The sequence below is a fragment of the Caretta caretta genome, chromosome 8 (assembly GCF_965140235.1).
Source record: "Caretta caretta isolate rCarCar2 chromosome 8, rCarCar1.hap1, whole genome shotgun sequence".
Classification (NCBI taxonomy): Eukaryota; Metazoa; Chordata; order Testudines; family Cheloniidae; genus Caretta; species Caretta caretta.
The window spans coordinates 57,290,953-57,309,401 of NC_134213.1; the positions used below are offsets into that span (position 1 = coordinate 57,290,953).

The 18,449-nt window shown below is 39.6% G+C and overlaps 1 protein-coding gene across 2 annotated transcripts in view; it reads right to left on the reverse strand.

Annotated features, from left to right (window-relative positions):
- The window catches only part of TPR (translocated promoter region, nuclear basket protein), a 71,917-nt gene that overhangs the window by 14,327 nt on the left and 39,141 nt on the right, over positions 1-18,449 (reverse strand). For both annotated transcript variants that reach the window (XM_048862573.2, XM_048862572.2), the window contains exons 31-43: positions 18,202-18,412; positions 17,399-17,545; positions 16,733-16,931; positions 15,872-16,077; positions 14,983-15,044; positions 10,541-10,749; positions 9,975-10,247; positions 8,836-8,984; positions 7,740-7,823; positions 5,444-5,644; positions 3,763-3,894; positions 3,146-3,236; positions 2,298-2,482 (exon numbers count right to left, since the gene is read on the reverse strand). In XM_048862573.2, coding sequence (XP_048718530.2) covers positions 2,298-2,482; positions 3,146-3,236; positions 3,763-3,894; positions 5,444-5,644; positions 7,740-7,823; positions 8,836-8,984; positions 9,975-10,247; positions 10,541-10,749; positions 14,983-15,044; positions 15,872-16,077; positions 16,733-16,931; positions 17,399-17,545; positions 18,202-18,412 — 2,149 coding nt within the window. The remainder of the gene's footprint in view (positions 1-2,297; positions 2,483-3,145; positions 3,237-3,762; positions 3,895-5,443; positions 5,645-7,739; positions 7,824-8,835; positions 8,985-9,974; positions 10,248-10,540; positions 10,750-14,982; positions 15,045-15,871; positions 16,078-16,732; positions 16,932-17,398; positions 17,546-18,201; positions 18,413-18,449) is intronic.

The following is an 18,449-nucleotide window of genomic DNA, read 5'->3' on the forward strand; positions in this document are numbered from 1 at the left end:
TCTAGCCATATGCAAATATCTTCAGGAATAAAGTTTAGTGATAAATGATAAATAAAGAAATTCTTTTGGCTTTCTACCAAAAGCATGACTTGATTAACAAAACCAGCCAGCATATTTTTATTAGTGAAAGCCATATTCCAGATATATTTAATCATGCACTTAATTCCTATACTTAAAACAATCCTGAATCAGACAGAAGCAACTAATTTACAAAATGGGGCAATGTTACACCAAAAAGGGGGAAAAATTAATATAGGAACTCTTTCTAAGTAAAGAGGAAATAGTGAGTGTGTGAGGGGGGTGTTGCAGTACAATGACATTTAAATCATTTTCACAAGACACAATTTTAGTGCAGTCTAAACAAATGGTTCAGCATTTAGTGAAAAGGGCTCAAAGGGTTTTTTTGTGCACTTCATCAAACACAGAAAGGTCTTTGGAAAATAAACACAATGTTATAAACCATACTATAATATCTTGAAAGAGCACAACAAACCAAATGAAAAATCTATGAACGATTATAATTGTGTTTAAGTTAGAACTATTAAGGTCAGTTTAATTTTTCCCCCTAAAAAAAAAAACTTAAAAAATTTCAAGTTCTGAGCACGGAACTGTCAAAACTTCTGGCATTCATTCTTCAACTCTCTCTTGGTGCTCCCTGGACTGTGGAGGAAGCATGCTCAGCACAGCTCACCACTTAACAAATTCTCAAACCAATCAGGCAACAGTGCAGACCAACTCTCAAGGAGACCTAGTTAAGGCAGACTGAATAGAAGTCTACTGACAGCTGCATTCAACATTTCTCAGTGTAATAAAATATGCAAGGTCCCATACAGATTCATAGATTCCAAGGCCAGAAAGGACCATTATGATCATCTATCTGCTGTGTATAACACAGGACACAGAATTTCCTCAAAATAATTCCTAAAGCATAGCTTTAAAAAAATTAAATCTTGACTTAAAAATTGCTAGTGATGGAGACTGCACCACAACTATTGGTAAATGGTTCCAATGATGAATTACTCTTACCATTAAAAACGTATGCCTTATTTCCAGCCTGAATTTGTCTAGCTTCAACTTCCAACCATGAATGCTGTTGTCTTCTTTCTCCATTCTTTCCCCATTCTCCTACCTATCCCACCTCTTTTATCCCATCTTTCCTTGTGTGCTACTTTTTTCTCTCTGCACTTTTTGTTTTTTTGGTCTTTATTTTTTCTCCACTCTTCTTTTTTATCTGTTCTTTCTTGGGGCAGAAATTATTTGAAATTTGGAAGGTGTTATATGTACCTAGCTGAGCACAGGTCTTGCTCCTCTTCCCACTCTGCTTGTGTTTCCAATTCAGCTGCCCATCAGGCTACACTGAGGAGAAGAACCCTGATTTCTAAGAGATGATGATGCCGGGGAAATCATTGTCTCTGTTCTCACTAGCAGCAACATTTTCCACACCTCATGCATGCGGTGAGCTCATGCACTGAAAATCAAGGAGAGATCTTGTGACACTGTAGGACTCATCTGTGTAGCACTATGCTTTTAAAAACATCCATTTTCCAACCTTCCTTACCCACAGCCGGGTCCAACCAGGAAATATAAACATGTTAGCTGAAGTTTCTGGTAAAGTGGAATAGTTAACAATGTTGACATGTAACCTGTCATAAGGGTTCAGAGATAAACACCCCATAGAAATAAATTGGAACAGTGCACACCCCTCAGAACAAGGGGGCTATAAAGAATTAGCTCACAATCAGGAGGTTTCTTTTTGCAACCATAAGGGTAAAACTTTCTTTTTTTAAATGACAGGTTTCAGAGTAGCAGCCGTGTTAGTGTGTATCTGCAAAAAGAAAAGGAGTACTCGCGGCACCTTAGAGACTAACAAATTTATTTGAGCATAAGCTTTCATGAGCGACAGCATCCGATGAAGTGAGCTGTAGCTCACGAAAGCTTATGCTCAAATAAATTTGTTAGTCTCTAAGGTGCCGCAAGTACTCCTTTTCTTTTTTTAAATGAAAGCTTAAAATTCTGTAGAATCTTAAAGTGTCACATACAGCTCACATGTGAGGCATTAGGCACAAAAAGGTTAGCTGAGAAGACAGTGGGAGTTTCTTTATGCCACACCTGCATCTGCACAAAGAATATTTAATAAAAATCTGAGCCAGATCCTGCTGAGTTATAACCTTCTCAAAAACTGCTTTTAGAGTGGAAATACTGACAAGTATTAACTGAAACAGTGCTGGTATAATTTACAAAAAGCTACATAATTAAGTAGTTTCCTTAATTTTCTAAAGCGTTGAGTAATCTCCTACCTGTACTGGTGGTCCCAGTTCCTGGGGTGGAGCATGAATAGTCAGTCGTGGGGGTAGAGGATGTGGTGGTCTGCGTGGTGACTGAGGTGGCCGAGGAGCCTGCCTCTCTGAGGCAGATGTTGGCTGCTGTTCTCTTGAACTTTCATGAGAGAAAGTTGACTCTGGAGCACTTGTGCTTCCTTCGCCTAAAATGCAAGGAAATATCACACAATAAAAACACTGTACTCCAGAAATCTATGACCAGAGTAATTCAGGCAGTACTCTAGTTGCAATGACAAAAGTATGACACCTTTAAAAAATTGATGTACACTGTAATACTTTATAGAGAATATGGGGTCACTTCACCCACCACACAAATGGAATCAATCCTGAAGCATGAGTAGTTTGAGATGAAGCTGTAATAAAAACTTACAGAACGTATACCAAAATTGAAAATCAGATTAACATGCTATAGCAGACATTTCTACGCTTGCAAAAAGCAGTAATTGACCAACAATGACAACTGAACAGTGTCCGGATTTAAAAAGTCATTTGAAAGACAGCATGTCTACAAGTTAAAGAACCAATTAGCACCATGATAGGCAATTGTTCACCAATGACTCAGAGGGAAGAGGATCACTTACTGAATCAACAGCTCTTTCTGCAAGTAATGTTTTCCATACAAATATTGAATATACCCAGTGCTACTTAGCTTATGGAATTTTACTGGAGCACACCCCTGTAGGCTCCTGTAAACCTATCTTTTCCACCTCAAATTCAAAAATACATGTTTTAACAGAAAGAACTCAAAAGGCTTGCACATGTCTCCCCTCATAACCAGAGACTGTAGAGATAGAGATTAATTGTACCACTGTTTTGAGAGTCTGCTGCTCTCTGGTTGCTTTCTCCACCTCCCATGCTCTCTTCAGTTTCTGTACAAGGATCTGTACCATCAGCACCCTAAAAATTCATAAAACAGTGATTCAGTGCAAAACCCCACCCAGGCCAATAATTGAAAGAGAACAGAAAAACCTAATATAGGAAAGATGATATCTGTGAAAACTTAAGAAATTTTATATACTGTACATAGTTATAAAGAACAACTATGCATACATTTACTCAAGTTTTAAAACCTACCTATATCAAAATATCGTTTGTTCAATATGTTTCAACTAATAAACATTTGTTGTTAAGAGTTACACTTGGCTAGCTTCACAGCTACCATAGTCTAGTATTACAAAGCTTATGCTGTGTCCTGTACTTTGTATTATCCAACCTTTCCACACATCGAAAAGTTTTTTTACTCAAGAAGAAAACCAGTTGCAACATGAACTATATTTATCACCTAACCACAAAATCCAATCTACTTGAATCAACTCAAATTAAGATTTTCCTTTCTCAACATGTGGATTACAATAGGAACAAGCTATAACATCACAATTACCTCAGGAGATCGCATATGCCTACAAAAGGTTGCTACTCTTACCTCAGCATCATCTGCTTCATATCCATCATTTCCATCAGCACTCCCGGTTCCTTCATTACTATCATCACCTTCATCCCCCATTCCTGTATCTTCATCATCATCTTCATCCTCCTCTTCCTCATCTTCATAATCCTACAAATGTAACGTACACAGCTTTAGGAAAAGCTCAAAAGGATAACATCTAGCTCTTATACAGTACTTTTCAACTATAGATCTCAAAGCCCTTTACAAAGGAGGTTACTAACATTATCGCCATTTTAGAGAATGGCTAAATCATTTTATAGTGTGCTATGAATAGACAGATTTTCTCTAAAGGTCTCTTTCTAGAGATGTTAAGAATTCATTTGTAGGCATATACAAACTTCAAATGTTGTTGTAGGTCAAGTGAAAAATTTTATTGTCACCTGCAGTAATGTGCAATGAAAAGATGCATGAGAAAGTTTATACAGTGACTAATTAAAATATGCCTGCTTCAAGCTAGTTCTCTCATTGTATATGTTTGTACAGCATCTGGCATCTTGAGGCCAGGATTCTAACTGGGGTCTCAGGGCACTGTGTTAATACAGGTTGAATCTCTCTAATCCGGCACTCCGTGGTCCGGCATAGGTGCCGACTCCGTGGGTGCTCCAGGGCTGAAGCACCCATGGGGAAAAATTAGTGGGTGCAGAGCATCCACTGGTGCCAAGCTCCTCCCTCTCCCCCCATGCGCTGGTGGCCCCGCACTTACCAACTCCTCCTCCTCCCTCCCAGTGCTTCCGGAGCACTGCAAACAGCTGATTCGCAGCATTCAAGCACCGGGAGGGAGGGGGAGGAACTGGAGCCGTGGCTGGGACCCCAGGCGAGGGGCTGGCGTCTGGGACTTGGGGCGAGCATCGGAGCCCCTAGGCGGAAGGGCTAGTGGCTGGGACCCCGGGTGACAGCGGAATCCCCGGATGGGGGGGCCATGCTGGGCGCAAAGCCTGGGAGTACTGCAGCACTCCCCATACCCCTACTTCCCACGCCTATGGATACCCACTGGCACTCTGCATTGACCTCCTGTGGTTCGGCACCAGGCAGGTCCTGAGGGACTAGAGAGGTTTTATCTGTATAAATAAGTTACATTAATAACAGAAAAACTCAAGGTATTTGGTAATGTCAGTGTGATATATTCTGTGGGATTGGTTTATTTATTTATTTTTTTGTGAAGCAAGAAATACTGAGGATTTTACTTAAGGAAAGGAATTTTTTTTTAAAAAGTTATTTCAGAATTATTTCTGTGCTGAAAACCTCTCCACACCCTGGCTAGCAGAGGCATTTCATTATATAAATGAGTGCTTCAGTCAACTTCGCAACAGTTCAAAAATCAAGCTAAGTTGAGTAAATAAGTTTAAATGTCCAGCTATATGAATAACTGCAGAATTCCTATTAACAGGAATTGTGTGCTTAGTTCTTCCTGCATCAATGAAAAAAATGTGTTGTTTTACTTCCGCTCATAGCCAGGTAAATGGGTGCACAGAGCTTCTAGGAGTGCATATGCTTTTCTATATTTACTGTTAAACAGCAGACATTTGTAAATCGTGAGTTCGTCTTTAAAAAAAAATAAGAAACCATTTTAATTGCTTTTTGGTAGCCACCCGCAGGACGAGCTGTTTATTTGCACAAAGATATTGATGATCACAAACTACAAATAAGCCAGACATACTTCTTGCTCGCCTTCATTTTCCTCATCATCATCCTCTTCGTCATCGCTGTCAATCACAATGACATCATCTCTCTTGGACTGACCATCCTGGGATGACGAGGTATTCTGTTGATCGGACTGAAGAGGTCCAAGATCTATTGGGAGGGACTGAGAGGTTTCTTCACTATCTTCCATGGGAGCGTACTCTCCCTGGGTAACCCCCTTTAAAAGGTAAAGGAAAGTTACTAAAATAAAAGTGATACTTCATGTGTGTGTTTTTAAAAATGTTTGCCACAGGAGATATTAAGTCAATTTGCAATTCTGTTTAACTTTTAAATCCCTCCACAAGTGCTGCTAAAAGCAGCTATGTCACCACTCGCGGTTCAGTACCTAGATCAGATTTGGGTCCACTCTACACTACATCTGTGTTGTTGTAATCTGTTTGTGATGCTCATCTTAACTGGTTGCAACAATCACATTTTTGTTGTGTCCACTCAGCTGCTTTTTGTTGGGTCCACAAACCATGCAATTACATGAATTCACACCTACCAAAGATGGTAATTGTGTTTGTATTGATGCGTTCTGGGACAGTCTGGGCATAGTGCTTGAACAAGGAGAAGTGCCCAGAGAATATGTAAATATAGCCTTGCTGGAAGCATGTGTGTAATGTACGCTGGTGTACCCTAATACACATACAGCTGTGAGAAAGGAGAACTGGCCAGATCAGTTACAACAGCTCTGTTAGAGGAGCCCATCAACATGCAAAAGAGTAGTATGCCCAACTGGTGGTGAGATGACATTCAGAGCAGAAGCAGAATCTGTTGCTGGAAATGGAAAAACATTAGTTGTCACAGATATTAACAGAGTATTAATCAAGTTGTGTGCGGACACAAACTATGGCTGGATTTGACCATGCCACTAACCAGTTTCACACCCATCTAAAAAAAGATTAAATGTAGCCGGGACCTTGGGCAAAGTTAGTTTTCCATTGATATGAAAGAGAGATCTCTAGGCTTCTCTGCTGCTACTCCAGACTGAATGAAACCCTTTAGGTCCATCACTTGGCTAGCTAGCTACAAAAAGTTATTAAAAAGGTTGTACATCATTCTAGTTTGATTCAGCAAAAACTGCAGCTTATTAAAATCCTCAAAGAATTTGAACAAGAACTGTTAAATCTGGATAAAGATGTTCAGATAATAGTCATCTGTTTTCAGATACTGGAAATCACCTTTTTTTTTTTGGATTGAGAATATTTTTTTCACATTTCAGCACCCATGACTGTTAAGTGCAAGAACTAGTTCTAGATATTTCTGCATACTAAGTGACTTGGTTCCTTTGTATTTGATTGCTCAGCAATAGAATTAACTGGACTGCAGTAATCATGTTTGAGTTCTAGAATAGGTCATTCAAAGATGTTTGGAGGTAGAGATATCTGGGGGTTAAATGAGAGTCAACCTCTGAGCATCTTTTGTATGTGTAAAGTTACAGAAAAACCCCCCTGATTTTAGGGACACAGTATTCTCCACTGGTTAGAGAAAATCCACTCCCTACCAGAATGTAAGGTCCGATCAGGACAGATGCAGGTATGAGTTATGGAATTACTTCTTTGCGGTAGGAAGAGAAATTTAATTCTAATTTTTTGTCTTCACATTTCAATTACTTATTTCAGGAGAGCCAAAAATCTGGCCCTTCATAAATACAAAGGAAAGTCTAAGGTACTGAACAGAACTACTGACATTGCCTACACTCTTATGATCCATCCCAGTTCCTTGCTGATTGAAACCTGCTCAACAATTTGTCACAGAATCTTTCTGCAACATAAAGCCATAAATTCTTAAATTTCTTTCTTTGTTCCCACAGAAGTGTAGTCTGTGGGAACAAAACAAGAAATTTAAGAATTTACAACTCTCAAACTCCAATCCTGGCTCTGATGTTGACTCCTTTAATCCCTATGTCTCAGTTTCCCCCGTAAGTAAAATTACTACATAATTCAGTGGTAGTACTTAATGTTTATATATTTCTTTGAAAATGTGAAGTACTATCTATGGAGGTATGTGAAAATCACAATCAAAATTAAATATACACTGAATGAAACTTCTAGCCCTAAAAATTGTTATAATCTTTACAAACTGATTTCCATTACAAATCTCTAAATTATGACTGACATTTCACAAAGATGTTACCATCAACAAATGCTTTTCTAATAATGACTAGATTGATATACAATGTTAACTGCAGCAATTGTTAAAATACCAAAGTGGTATTTGCACGGAAGGGCTGTTCATGCTACAATTAAAATTAATTTTTTTTTGCTTACTTCTCCAATGGAGTCTTGAGAATCTTGATTGTAAATTTGAGTTTCTACCTCACCATCAGTGCTTTCTTCTGCCGTGACTTCCTCCTGAAAAACCATATATTTTTCATAATAAGAGAGCCAGTCAGACAGACAATTTTAATTACCATTTCTACACCAATGCCCAATACCTACCTTGAGACTGCTGACTAGCCTCTCTCCATCCAACCTCATATTTCTGCTTTTCTGACATCTCCTCATAGGTGTCATACGAAACTCTGTTTTCTCGCTACATCTGAATATTCAGACCATGTCCAAATATTGCTGCTTCTTTCTCCATAACTCAAAGACCTGGCCCTCTTTCTATCCACACTGCTAAAACTCTTGCCCAGGGGCTTATTGCTCATTTTCAATTTCTGCATCTCCTGCCTTCCTGACACCCACCTCACTCCTTTCAGGCCTATTCAAAATACTGCTAAGCTCGACTGCATGGATTTCAAGTTAACAGTGTTCCCCTTAAACTAATAAAAATTCTACTATTTAACACAAAGCCCCTACCATTAAACGCTATAACTTTTGCTTTAGTTGGAAGTTCAAGATGTAGGCTATTCTAATGGTATAGAGCAAGGGTTTGCTACCTTTTTCTTTCCGAGGCCCCCCTCAACATGCTGTAAAAACTCCATGGCCCACCTGCACCACAAAAACTGGTTTTCTACATATAAAAGCCAGGGGCAGCGTTAGGGAGTAGCAAGCAGGGCAATTGCCTGGGGCCCCCATGAAGCTGGAGCTTCAAGCTCAGCCCAATGAGGTGGAGCTTTGGCTTTCTGCCTTGGGCCCCAGCAAGTGTCGCGCCAGCCCTGCTTAGTGGACCCCTCCAACACCTGCTCACGGCCACCCCCCACCCCCACCCCAAGGGGACCTCGGACCCCTGGTTGAGAACCACTGGTAACGAGTTTGTCAATCACCATTTTCACAAAAGGTGACCGACTTTGCCAGCAACAGAATTTTAAAAGTTTTTGCAACAGGATCCTGTTTCAGTTTCCTCATCAAAAGCTTATTCCAATCTCAAATCCTGGACGGGGCAACATAATTCACTGGAAGTATTGCCATTCTTACAAACCTCAGGTCCAACTCTCTGTATGCTTCTCAGTTTCTTTGGAAGAGGTATATCCACTGTTTCCTCTGAAATTTGTTCCGAGTTTTCTACTGTGCTATCCTCTTCCTCCTCTCGTGGACGCTTGGGCAAGGAAGAACTTGGGGTAGCTGAAACTTGAAAGAGTCCTCAGTGTTATTTTCAAGAGCATTATGGCACACAAAGAGGGTTTAGTAAACTGGCAGAAACGCAGATAATTTCAGCTTCCTCTCTGAGAGACTGCCTCTTGCTCTATACTCAACCCTAGCACTTGGATAGGAGTGTCTTGCGGTTTGCTCCTGGGGTTGCACACACTGGGACTGGCAGCAGAGCTTTCTGAGCTGCAGGCTCCCCTCTGTGAAACTGGCCCCTATTCAAAGTCCATCAGAACCCAGATCTAAGCTTAAGGGCACAACTGAACTCATTCTATTTGCTTCAGCTCTTTTGTTCGTTTTTCAGGAGTTTTGTTCCTGACAGAACATGGTTGCTAACATTTCCGTAGGCACCAGCAAAGGCAATTAAAAATAGCCACAAGGGGTACTTTTGGGGATAAATTTTGCAAATAACAGGAGCATCTATAACGATAGGTGCTCAGTGTAGCAGTAAGATCTAATTTTTTTAAAAATTGCCATCTAAGGCCTAAATGGGTTTGAAGCAAGTACACGTACAATCACAGAATATGTGTTCAGTTCAGTTGATTTAGTTTGCTTTCCTACAGTAGTCATTTATAAAGTTTCAAGCCAAACCTTTATATTAAACTCTGAATCCTCATACCAAAGCAAGATCGAGGAAATAGAGGCGCGCATGAGGGGAGATCCTGCTTTTTTCTGTAGCGAACAAAATTTAACATCCAGCACTAGTTTGAATAGACATTTGAACATTCACTTCTTGTTTCATCTAGGATACCTTTTAGAAGTGTACTAAGTCACAGTTTTTAAACGGTATACTTTGGCAGGTGCAAGAAGGTAGGCCAGACCTCAGTCTTTTTGAAAGCCTACCCCACAATTTGCACACAAAGCCTTCAGCTGCTATTATATGCATTATGGCCTGATTCAATGAGGATCTGTAATGGTTTGGACACACCATGAGATTAGGCCCTTTATGTTTATTTAGAGAATGAAACCAACCTGTACCAAACACTGCTGTGGAAGTGGAGGGCCTTTCTATTTGTGAGCTCTGTACGACCTCCACAATGGTCGGGGGTGGCTCTTGAGTCGCTGGCTCGATCTGAGGATGACTTTGCTGAGTGGGCTGCACAAAAGCTGTAGCTTGAGTCTGTTGCTGAACAGTTAAGATGGGTTGAGAGAGAGATGTCTGGACATTAGGACTGGTGGAGCGTACAGATCCACTTGTGCTTCCAAAGACTGGAACATGCTCGACTGGTCCTTCTGACTGCATAGCTGGAAAGCAAATGGTAGCACATTTTAATTGGCTTATCATTATCTAGTACAGTTCACATTACTTTTCACTTGAGAAAGCAGTGGATAGTGAGATTTAATGTTTCTCATGTATGACCTGTTAACTGATTTAAAGCTGTAAAAACTGTAAAAGCACAACAAATTAGCAAGGGGATTCAAGGTCAGGTAGAATACCAGACATTATATTTAACTCTGAAATTGACTAGATTTCAAGTAGAGGTGTCCTTTTAAGGTTAGTTTAATTTAGATAGTTGTCCTTTATTTAGAACACTTACCTTCTTGGGTTTCCACCTGTGTTGTAGGCATAACTGTGGCTGTTGGAGTAGTGGTTGGATTTGTAACTGTAGCAGGAGTAACCATTGGACGGATACTTGCTCTTGGAGTAGATTTACTCCCAGGTATGGCAGTAGCAGTCACTTTACTTGGAGTTGACACAACAGGCGTTGGCTTAATGTTTGCTGTTGGTGGATCAGAAGTGCTAGCACTGGAAATAGGACACTGGTTTTATTTGTGCTAACAAAGTTGGAGTCAGACTTACAAGTGTATCAAATTCAGTTTTCTAACACAATATCAAATGTTGATTTAGAAAAGTTTCACAACAACATTTAAAACAGATCATGGCATAGTACTAGTATCTAAGCTAAATTATTATTTAATTGGCATCACAGAGACTTGGTGGGATGCCCACATGGGTGAAAGTGATCATAAAATGATATATTTCACGATTCTACGGAAAGGAAGGAGTGAGAGCAGCAGAATAAGGGGGTGGACTTCAAAAAGAAGACTAACAAATACAGAGAACTGGAAGACAGGGTCCCAAGGGAAGAAAATCTAAGGGATGTAGGAGAGTTGGCAACTTCTGGAGGACACAACATTAAAGGCAGAATGGCAAACTATCCTGATTCAAAGGAAGATAGGAAGTATAGTAAGAGGCCAATGTTTCCCCATTAGGAGCTTTTTAATGATCTGAAAAATCAAAAATGAATCCTACAAAAAGTGAAAACATGGACAAATTGCTCAGGAGTACAAAAGAATAGCACAAGCAAGTACGAACAAATTCAGAAAGGTTAAAGCACAAAATAAATGACAACTAGTAAGGGACATAAAAGGTAATAAGAGGCAGCTCTTCATATACATTTAGAGCAAGAGAAAGACGAAAGAACAGAACAGTGGGGAAGGAGACCAAATAAAAGATGACATTTGGAAGGCTAAGGTGTTTAATGCCTATTCTGCTTCAGTCTTCACTAAAAAGAAGAGTAGTAATCAGATACTCAATACAAGTAATATTATCGACGAGAAGGGAAGAATGCAAGCCAAAATACGGAAAGATCAGGTTAAAGAATATTTGTACTAGTTAGATGTATTAAATTCAACAGGGCTAGAAGAAATTCATCCTAAAGAGCTTAAGTAACTAGCTGAAGCCATCTTGAAACAGTTAGCAATTATTATCTCAGAACTCAAGGAGGATGGGTGAGGTCCCAAAGGACTGGAGAAAGGCAAGCAGAGTACTTATTGTTAAAAAAGGGAACAAAGAGGACCCGGGGAATTATAGACCAGACAGACTAACTTCAGTACCTGGGACAAATTATTAAACAATTCGTAAACACTTAGGGGATATGAGGGTTATAAGGAACAGACAGCATGAATTTGTCAAGAACAAATCATGCCAAATCAACCTAATTTCCTTCTTTCACAGGATTACTGGTTTAGTGAATCAGGGGAACCTGTATCTGATGCATCTTAATTTTAATAAGGCTTTTGACACAGTTACCACAACATTCTCATAAGCAAACTCAAGAAATGTAGTCTATATGAAATTGCTATAAGGTGAGAGCATAACTGGTTGAAAGACTATACTCAAGCTGGGAGGGCATATCTCCAGGGATCCTGCAGCCCTGAGTCTGGTACTATTCAATATTTTTATTACTGAGGATGACAACAAGCTGGGATCAGAGTAGCAGCTGTGTTAGTCTGTATTCGCAAAAAGAAAAGGAGTACTTGTGGCACCTTAGAGACTAACAAATTTATTTGAGCATAAGCTTTCGTGAGCTACAGCTCACTTCATCGGATGCATGATGAAGTGAGCTGTAGCTCACGAAAGCTTATGCTCAAATAAATTTGTTAGTCTCTAAGGTGCCACAAGTACTCCTTTTCTTTTAACAAGCTGGGAGGGGTTGCAAGCACTTGGGGGAACAGGATTAGAATTCAAAACCAACCTTGAAAAATTAGAGAATTGCACTGAAATCAACAAGATGAAATTCAATAAAGATAAGTGCGAAGTACCACACTTAGGAAGGAAAAAAATCAAATGACAAATACAAAATGGCAAATAACTAGCAGTAGTTCTGATGAAAAGTAACTGGGAATTATAGTGGATCACAGATTGAAAAAATCAACAATGGCTGCAGTTGCAAAAAAGGCTTATATCATTCTGGGGTGTATTAACAGGAATGTCGTATGTAAGACATGGTAAGTAATTGTGCTGCTCTACTCGGCACTGAGCTAGAGTAGTGTCCAGTTCTGGGTGCCACACTTTAGGAAAGATGTGAATAAATTGGAGAGATCAGAGGAGAGCAACAATTGGGTGACGGGGCAACAAAATGGCAGATGAGATTCATTGTTTATAAATGCAAACAAATCACATTGGAAAACATAATCCCAACTATACATATTAAATGATGGGGTCTAAATTAGCAGATACCACTCAAGAGAGATCTTGGCATCATTGTGGATAGTTCTCTGAAAACATTCACTCAGCGTGTAGCAGCAGTCAAAAAAAGCTAAGAGTATGTTGGTAATCATTAAGAAAGGGATAGATGAGACAACAAAATGTCATATTGTCTCTATATAAATCCATGGTACGCCCACATCTTGAATACTGCATGCAGATGTGGTTGCCCCATCTCAAAAAAGATGTACTGGAATTGGAAAAGGTTCAGAAAAGGGCAATACAAATGATTAGGAGCATGGAACAGCTTCCATATCAGGAGAGATTAAGATTCAGACTTTTCATCTTGGAAAAGAGACGACTGAGGGGGGACATGATAGAGGTCTATAAAATCAAGACTGGTGGGGAGAAAGTAAATAAGGAAGTGTTATTTACTCCTTCTCATAACACAAGAACTAGGGGTCACCAAACGAAATTAACAGGAAGCAGGTTTAAAACAAACAAAAGGAAGTATTTCTTCACACAACACACAGTCAAGCTGTGGAACTCTTTGAAAGAGGATGTTGTGAAGTCCAAGACAATAACAAGGTTCAAAAAAAGAACTAGATAAGTTCATTGAGGATAAGTCCGTCAATGGCTATTAGCCAGCATGGGCAGGGATGGTGTCTCTAGCCTCTGTTTGCCAGAAGCTGGGAATGGGCAACAGGGGGTAGACCACTTGATGATTACCAGTTCTGTTCATTCCTTCTGGGGCACCTGGTATTGGCCACTGTCTGAAAACAGCATACGGGACTAGATGGCCCTTTGGTCTGACCCAGTATGGCCATTCTTATGTTCTAACAATAATGATAAAATGTTTAGACATTCTGACCTATGAGGAAAGGTTTAAAAAAACTGGGTATGTTTACGTCTAGAGAAAAGACAACAGGGGGAAGGGAGAGAGAACACCTGATAAACAGTCTTCAAAATATGTTAACGGCTGTTATAAAGAGGATGGTGATTAGTTCCCCATGTCCACTGAAGGTGAGACAAGATATAATGGGCTTAATCTGCAGAAAGGGAGATTTAGGTTAGATATTAGGAAAAACTACAAGGGTAGTTAAATTAGGAAGGGGTTTCCAAGTGAAGTTGTAAATCCCCATCACTGGATGTTTTCAAAATCAGGTTGGACAAACACTTGTCAGGGACAGTCAAGGTTAACCTGGTCCTGCCTTAGTGCAGGGGGCTGGACTTGACCTCTCGAGGTCTTTTCCAGCCCTACATACTTATGATTCCATAATCAACAGCTACCTTCGAAGTTTTGTTCACAATTATCATTCTGGCATATCACCGCTAGAAGAGATTATTCTGCAGGGCAAATTATGCCCTGTGCACAACCCCATATCCTTGATAGATGTGATTAACTGGAAATTTGTGTAGCTCCTGGCGATAAATTGCTGTCTGTACTGGCGCTTTTCAGTGCTAAAACTTTTGTCTCTCAGGGGTGTTTTTTCACACCCCTGCACGACTAAAGTTTTAGCACTGACAGCGCAGTGTGGACACAGTCTTATATTTGTCACTGAAGTCAACTGATATGGCTCAATACAGAAGGAGAATATCTGCTGAATAAGAATGATGCCAGTGATTTTTACAGTCACTTCTCAAGATCAGAACTTCATTTCAAAGGGATATCAGAATTTTAAAAATCAAAGATGTGTAGCATTGTTACAAGAACACCTGGGATCAGAACTGTTCCAAGAACAGAAATGTCAGATTATAGGCCATAAAGATTATACATCTTCACAGGCTGGTGTAGTACCTGAAACTGCTTATAATTTTTCAAATAGACTAGATTTCAAGTTCACAGTGTACCTAAATATGACAGTTTAGCAGTAAATGACTTAACTGGTTAGATTCGGTTAGTCCATAGCTCAGTGTTAGTATTTAGCAGTCAGTAGCTTCCAAAAGCTGTTAAAAAATTCTTAAATGCAAAAGCCTTTAATTCATTCCTACAGTTCAAAACAAAAAATATAGACATAACGACTAGACAAAAAAGAACCCACAACTTACATTCCTCTTTCACCTGATGCTGGAGTAGATTTGAGTGTGATCTGCCTCTGCTGTTCCGCAACCTATTAGGTGTAAGTGTTTTTGTAAATTATATGCTTCCATAGCTAAATATTAAGCCAGCAGGCTCTATAAAACAATCCAAAAATGCAATTTTGGTTACTACTTCAGTAGACAGATCTCTTTAATTACAATTGTTTCAACTACGGATTTGGCAGTATACCAGTTCCATGCTTACTCTCAAATATTCTGAGCTTGCTCAAGGAAGTCAAGTATTTTCTGGGATACCCTTGATAATGCAATTTTTTTAGACAGCCAAAAAGAGTACTGATTAATTCTGTTCTATTGGAAAGAACTATATTTACTGTAGGACCAGGATGCAAGCTCAAAGTTTTAGCACGATAGTCCTGTCATATTGTATATGCAAATAAGACTGCTGACAGAGCCAACAAGAGGAGCAATGTTTGAACTACTCCTGTGGTGAAACCTAGTCAGTAAAACAATTATATACTTTTGTTAGCAGTGGAAAGTTTGAACCCAACCAGAACGATTTTTTGTTATTAACTTCTAATGCTCTGAACAGCTGTTTCTCTTCCTTCCAAGACCAACTTGCTTTGGGAAACTGGAGGTGGTATGTACTGTTTCGGGTTTCCAGCTGCATTATTCTGGGGATTAAAAAGGTTGGAAGCCCCATGGGAAGAAGCTGTGTCTGTTGAATTTCCACCTGCTATCAGAGATATGGTATAAGGGAAGGGGCACCACACAGGAACTATTCTAATTCACAACTGCTCCGTTACTGTGAACTCAAAGCCCACACATTGTTAGACACAGACTATTCTGTTTCACTACAAATGGTAAAGCTAACAAAAGCTTCACATATCTTGTACCTTACCTTATTAGTAGACTCTGGAGGCTCATCTCGCTGTTCATGGTGCCTCTCCTGTTGCTCTCTTAGCTCTCTCTCCAGGCGGCAAATGCGACCTTCATACTGTGATTTGAGTGCACTCATCCGCACCTCCAACTCAGTCTTTTGCTCTTCTAATGCACTGCTCTTTTGTTTCCACTCGTCATTTTCTTTTGTCAGCTGTTCTTTTGTACCTAACCAAGTAACAAAGCATTCAGTCTCTTCACCGTAAAACTGCCTACCAAGTCTTTGTGCACAGAAAATCTGTTTGCTTTTATAATTTAATGAAGTACTTTAAGCAGAGTCCTATGTGTACTAACACTTTGTAAGTGATAAAACTATTTCTTAGTGATAACTTGTGTGATTTTTTGAAAATAAGGCTAGCAATTGTAAATTTGAAATAACGAAGGACTGTATGTTTTCCCCAACCATCAGAAAGCAGTAGTTTCATTTCTTCCTGATTAACACTGAACTTGCTGAAAGAAAGGAATGTCCTTTGTACTGGTAAGTTGTGTGGGATAAATACCTGGGTGCTAAGCAGGGACAATATCCTCTGACTCATCTAAAGTAACTCTCAGATTAGTTATTGGCCATTTTAACTGATACCAAGTCAAACATTTTTACAGCTTCCAACACTATATAACTAACTGTATATAGCTGAAAAACCTGCCCAAGGAACAGCTACATTCAAAGTTTAATTTTAGAAACTTATGGTTTACATCATAGTTAATTTCTCACTAAAGTTTACTCAAGAAGTTCACATTTTCTCCAGGGTTTCATCCCAGGAAGCTTTTCCATAAAACCAATGAAAAAAATGGAAATCCCTTAAGGCAGAGTAGAGTAGCTCACCAGCTAACTGTGCAATTTTCTGCTTGGCAGCCAGCAGGGTCTTCCTAGTCTTTTCCTCCTTCTCAGTTATCTGTTGCCTGAGCTGTTCTTCTTGTGTAGTTCTCTCTTGCAAATCTTGATGAAGACGAGAAAGTTCTGACTGTAGCTGAGATATCTGTTCCTGAAGACTTCTAGCTTCACTTTCTTTCTCTGCTATAGTCTGCAGGAAAAAAAAAGAGATGATTTAGCTACCAGCTATAATAAGCTACCTTAAAACTAGGTGGTGAGTGTGTCAGACACAAAACACAGCCCAATTAACTGAGATACTAACTAGTCACTTTAGTTAAGATACAGCGGACCCTCGCTAGAGCGCTCATTGCTATAGCGCAGATTTGCATATAGCGCGGTCATAGCAATGGATCCCAAAATTTAAATATTTAAATTGGGATCCATGGTAATGCGGCCCCTGCTATAATGCGGTCCCCGGTTAATGCGGTACCGCGCATGGATCCCGAACGCCGTGTTCTAGCAAGGGTCCGGTGTAGTAGAAGTTCTCAGTGGTATAATACTCCAGCTCCTCCAACAGAGATAGAGTCAGAACACATACTTTATGAACAAATCTTCATTGTACCCTGTGAAGTGCTTTCAAAACATATGTAGAAACTAACAATATTGCTCTCTTCTTACCTTCTGTAAATTTTCAATCTGATTCTCCAGGGCTTTTGTCTTTACCTCAGCCTGGCTGAGAGACTCTTTCAGTTCTTGTATTTCCTGGACCGAAGCTTGCTGTTCTTGTTCTTCAGCATAAGACTGAGTTGATGTCTCAGCAACCACCTGAAACATTGCAAATTGATGTCAGGTCCGGGTTGTACGTTTTTTGTTTTGTTTTTTAAAAAGGAGCCATCAGATGTAGAAAGTTATCACTTCCATACACAACACCACCAGATGGGCAATGATCATCAGAAATGGTCTAAGCAGGATACAGAAAGGAATTATGATGCTCCCTTAAGAGCTGAGTTTCACATTCAAACAACATACAGCATCAGAGGAGTAGCCGTGTTAGTCTGTACCCCAAAGCAACGAGGAGTCCGCTGGCAGCTTAAAGACTTACAGATTTATTTGGGCATAAGCTTCCGTGGGTAAAAAACCCACTTCTTCAGATGCATGGAGTGAAAATTACAGATACAGGCTTGTGCCAATACATATTTATAACTGTATCTGTAATTTTCACTCCATGCATCTGAAGACGTGGGTTTTTTACCCACGAAAGCTTATGCCCAAATAAATCTGTTAGTCTTCAAGGTGCCACTGGACTCCTCGTTGTTTTTGCACATACAGCATATTATTCTATGGACATTTCAAAGTTAAAGCCAGAATTTTATAGGCAAGTTTTGGTATCAGAAGTAATGATATTATAAATAGTAATACCTATGAAGACTCTGCTGAGAGTGCACTATTCAATTTCTTAAATAATCAGAATTTACATCTACCTTGTCATATTGCGCTTTCAGCTCTTCATACTGAGTCTTGTATCGTCGCCCAATTTTCTTGACCTGTGTTATAGTTTTGACTTTTTCTTGTATGTCAGCCACTTTATTCTCTAGCTCCTTCTGAAGAGTGTCCTTTTCAGTTCTTATTTTAGTTAGTTCATCTCTGAGGGTCTGGACCAGATTCTGGCTTGTAGTCAGAGATGCGTTAGATCTAAACACCAAAATTGGATGAAGAGATGCATGAGATC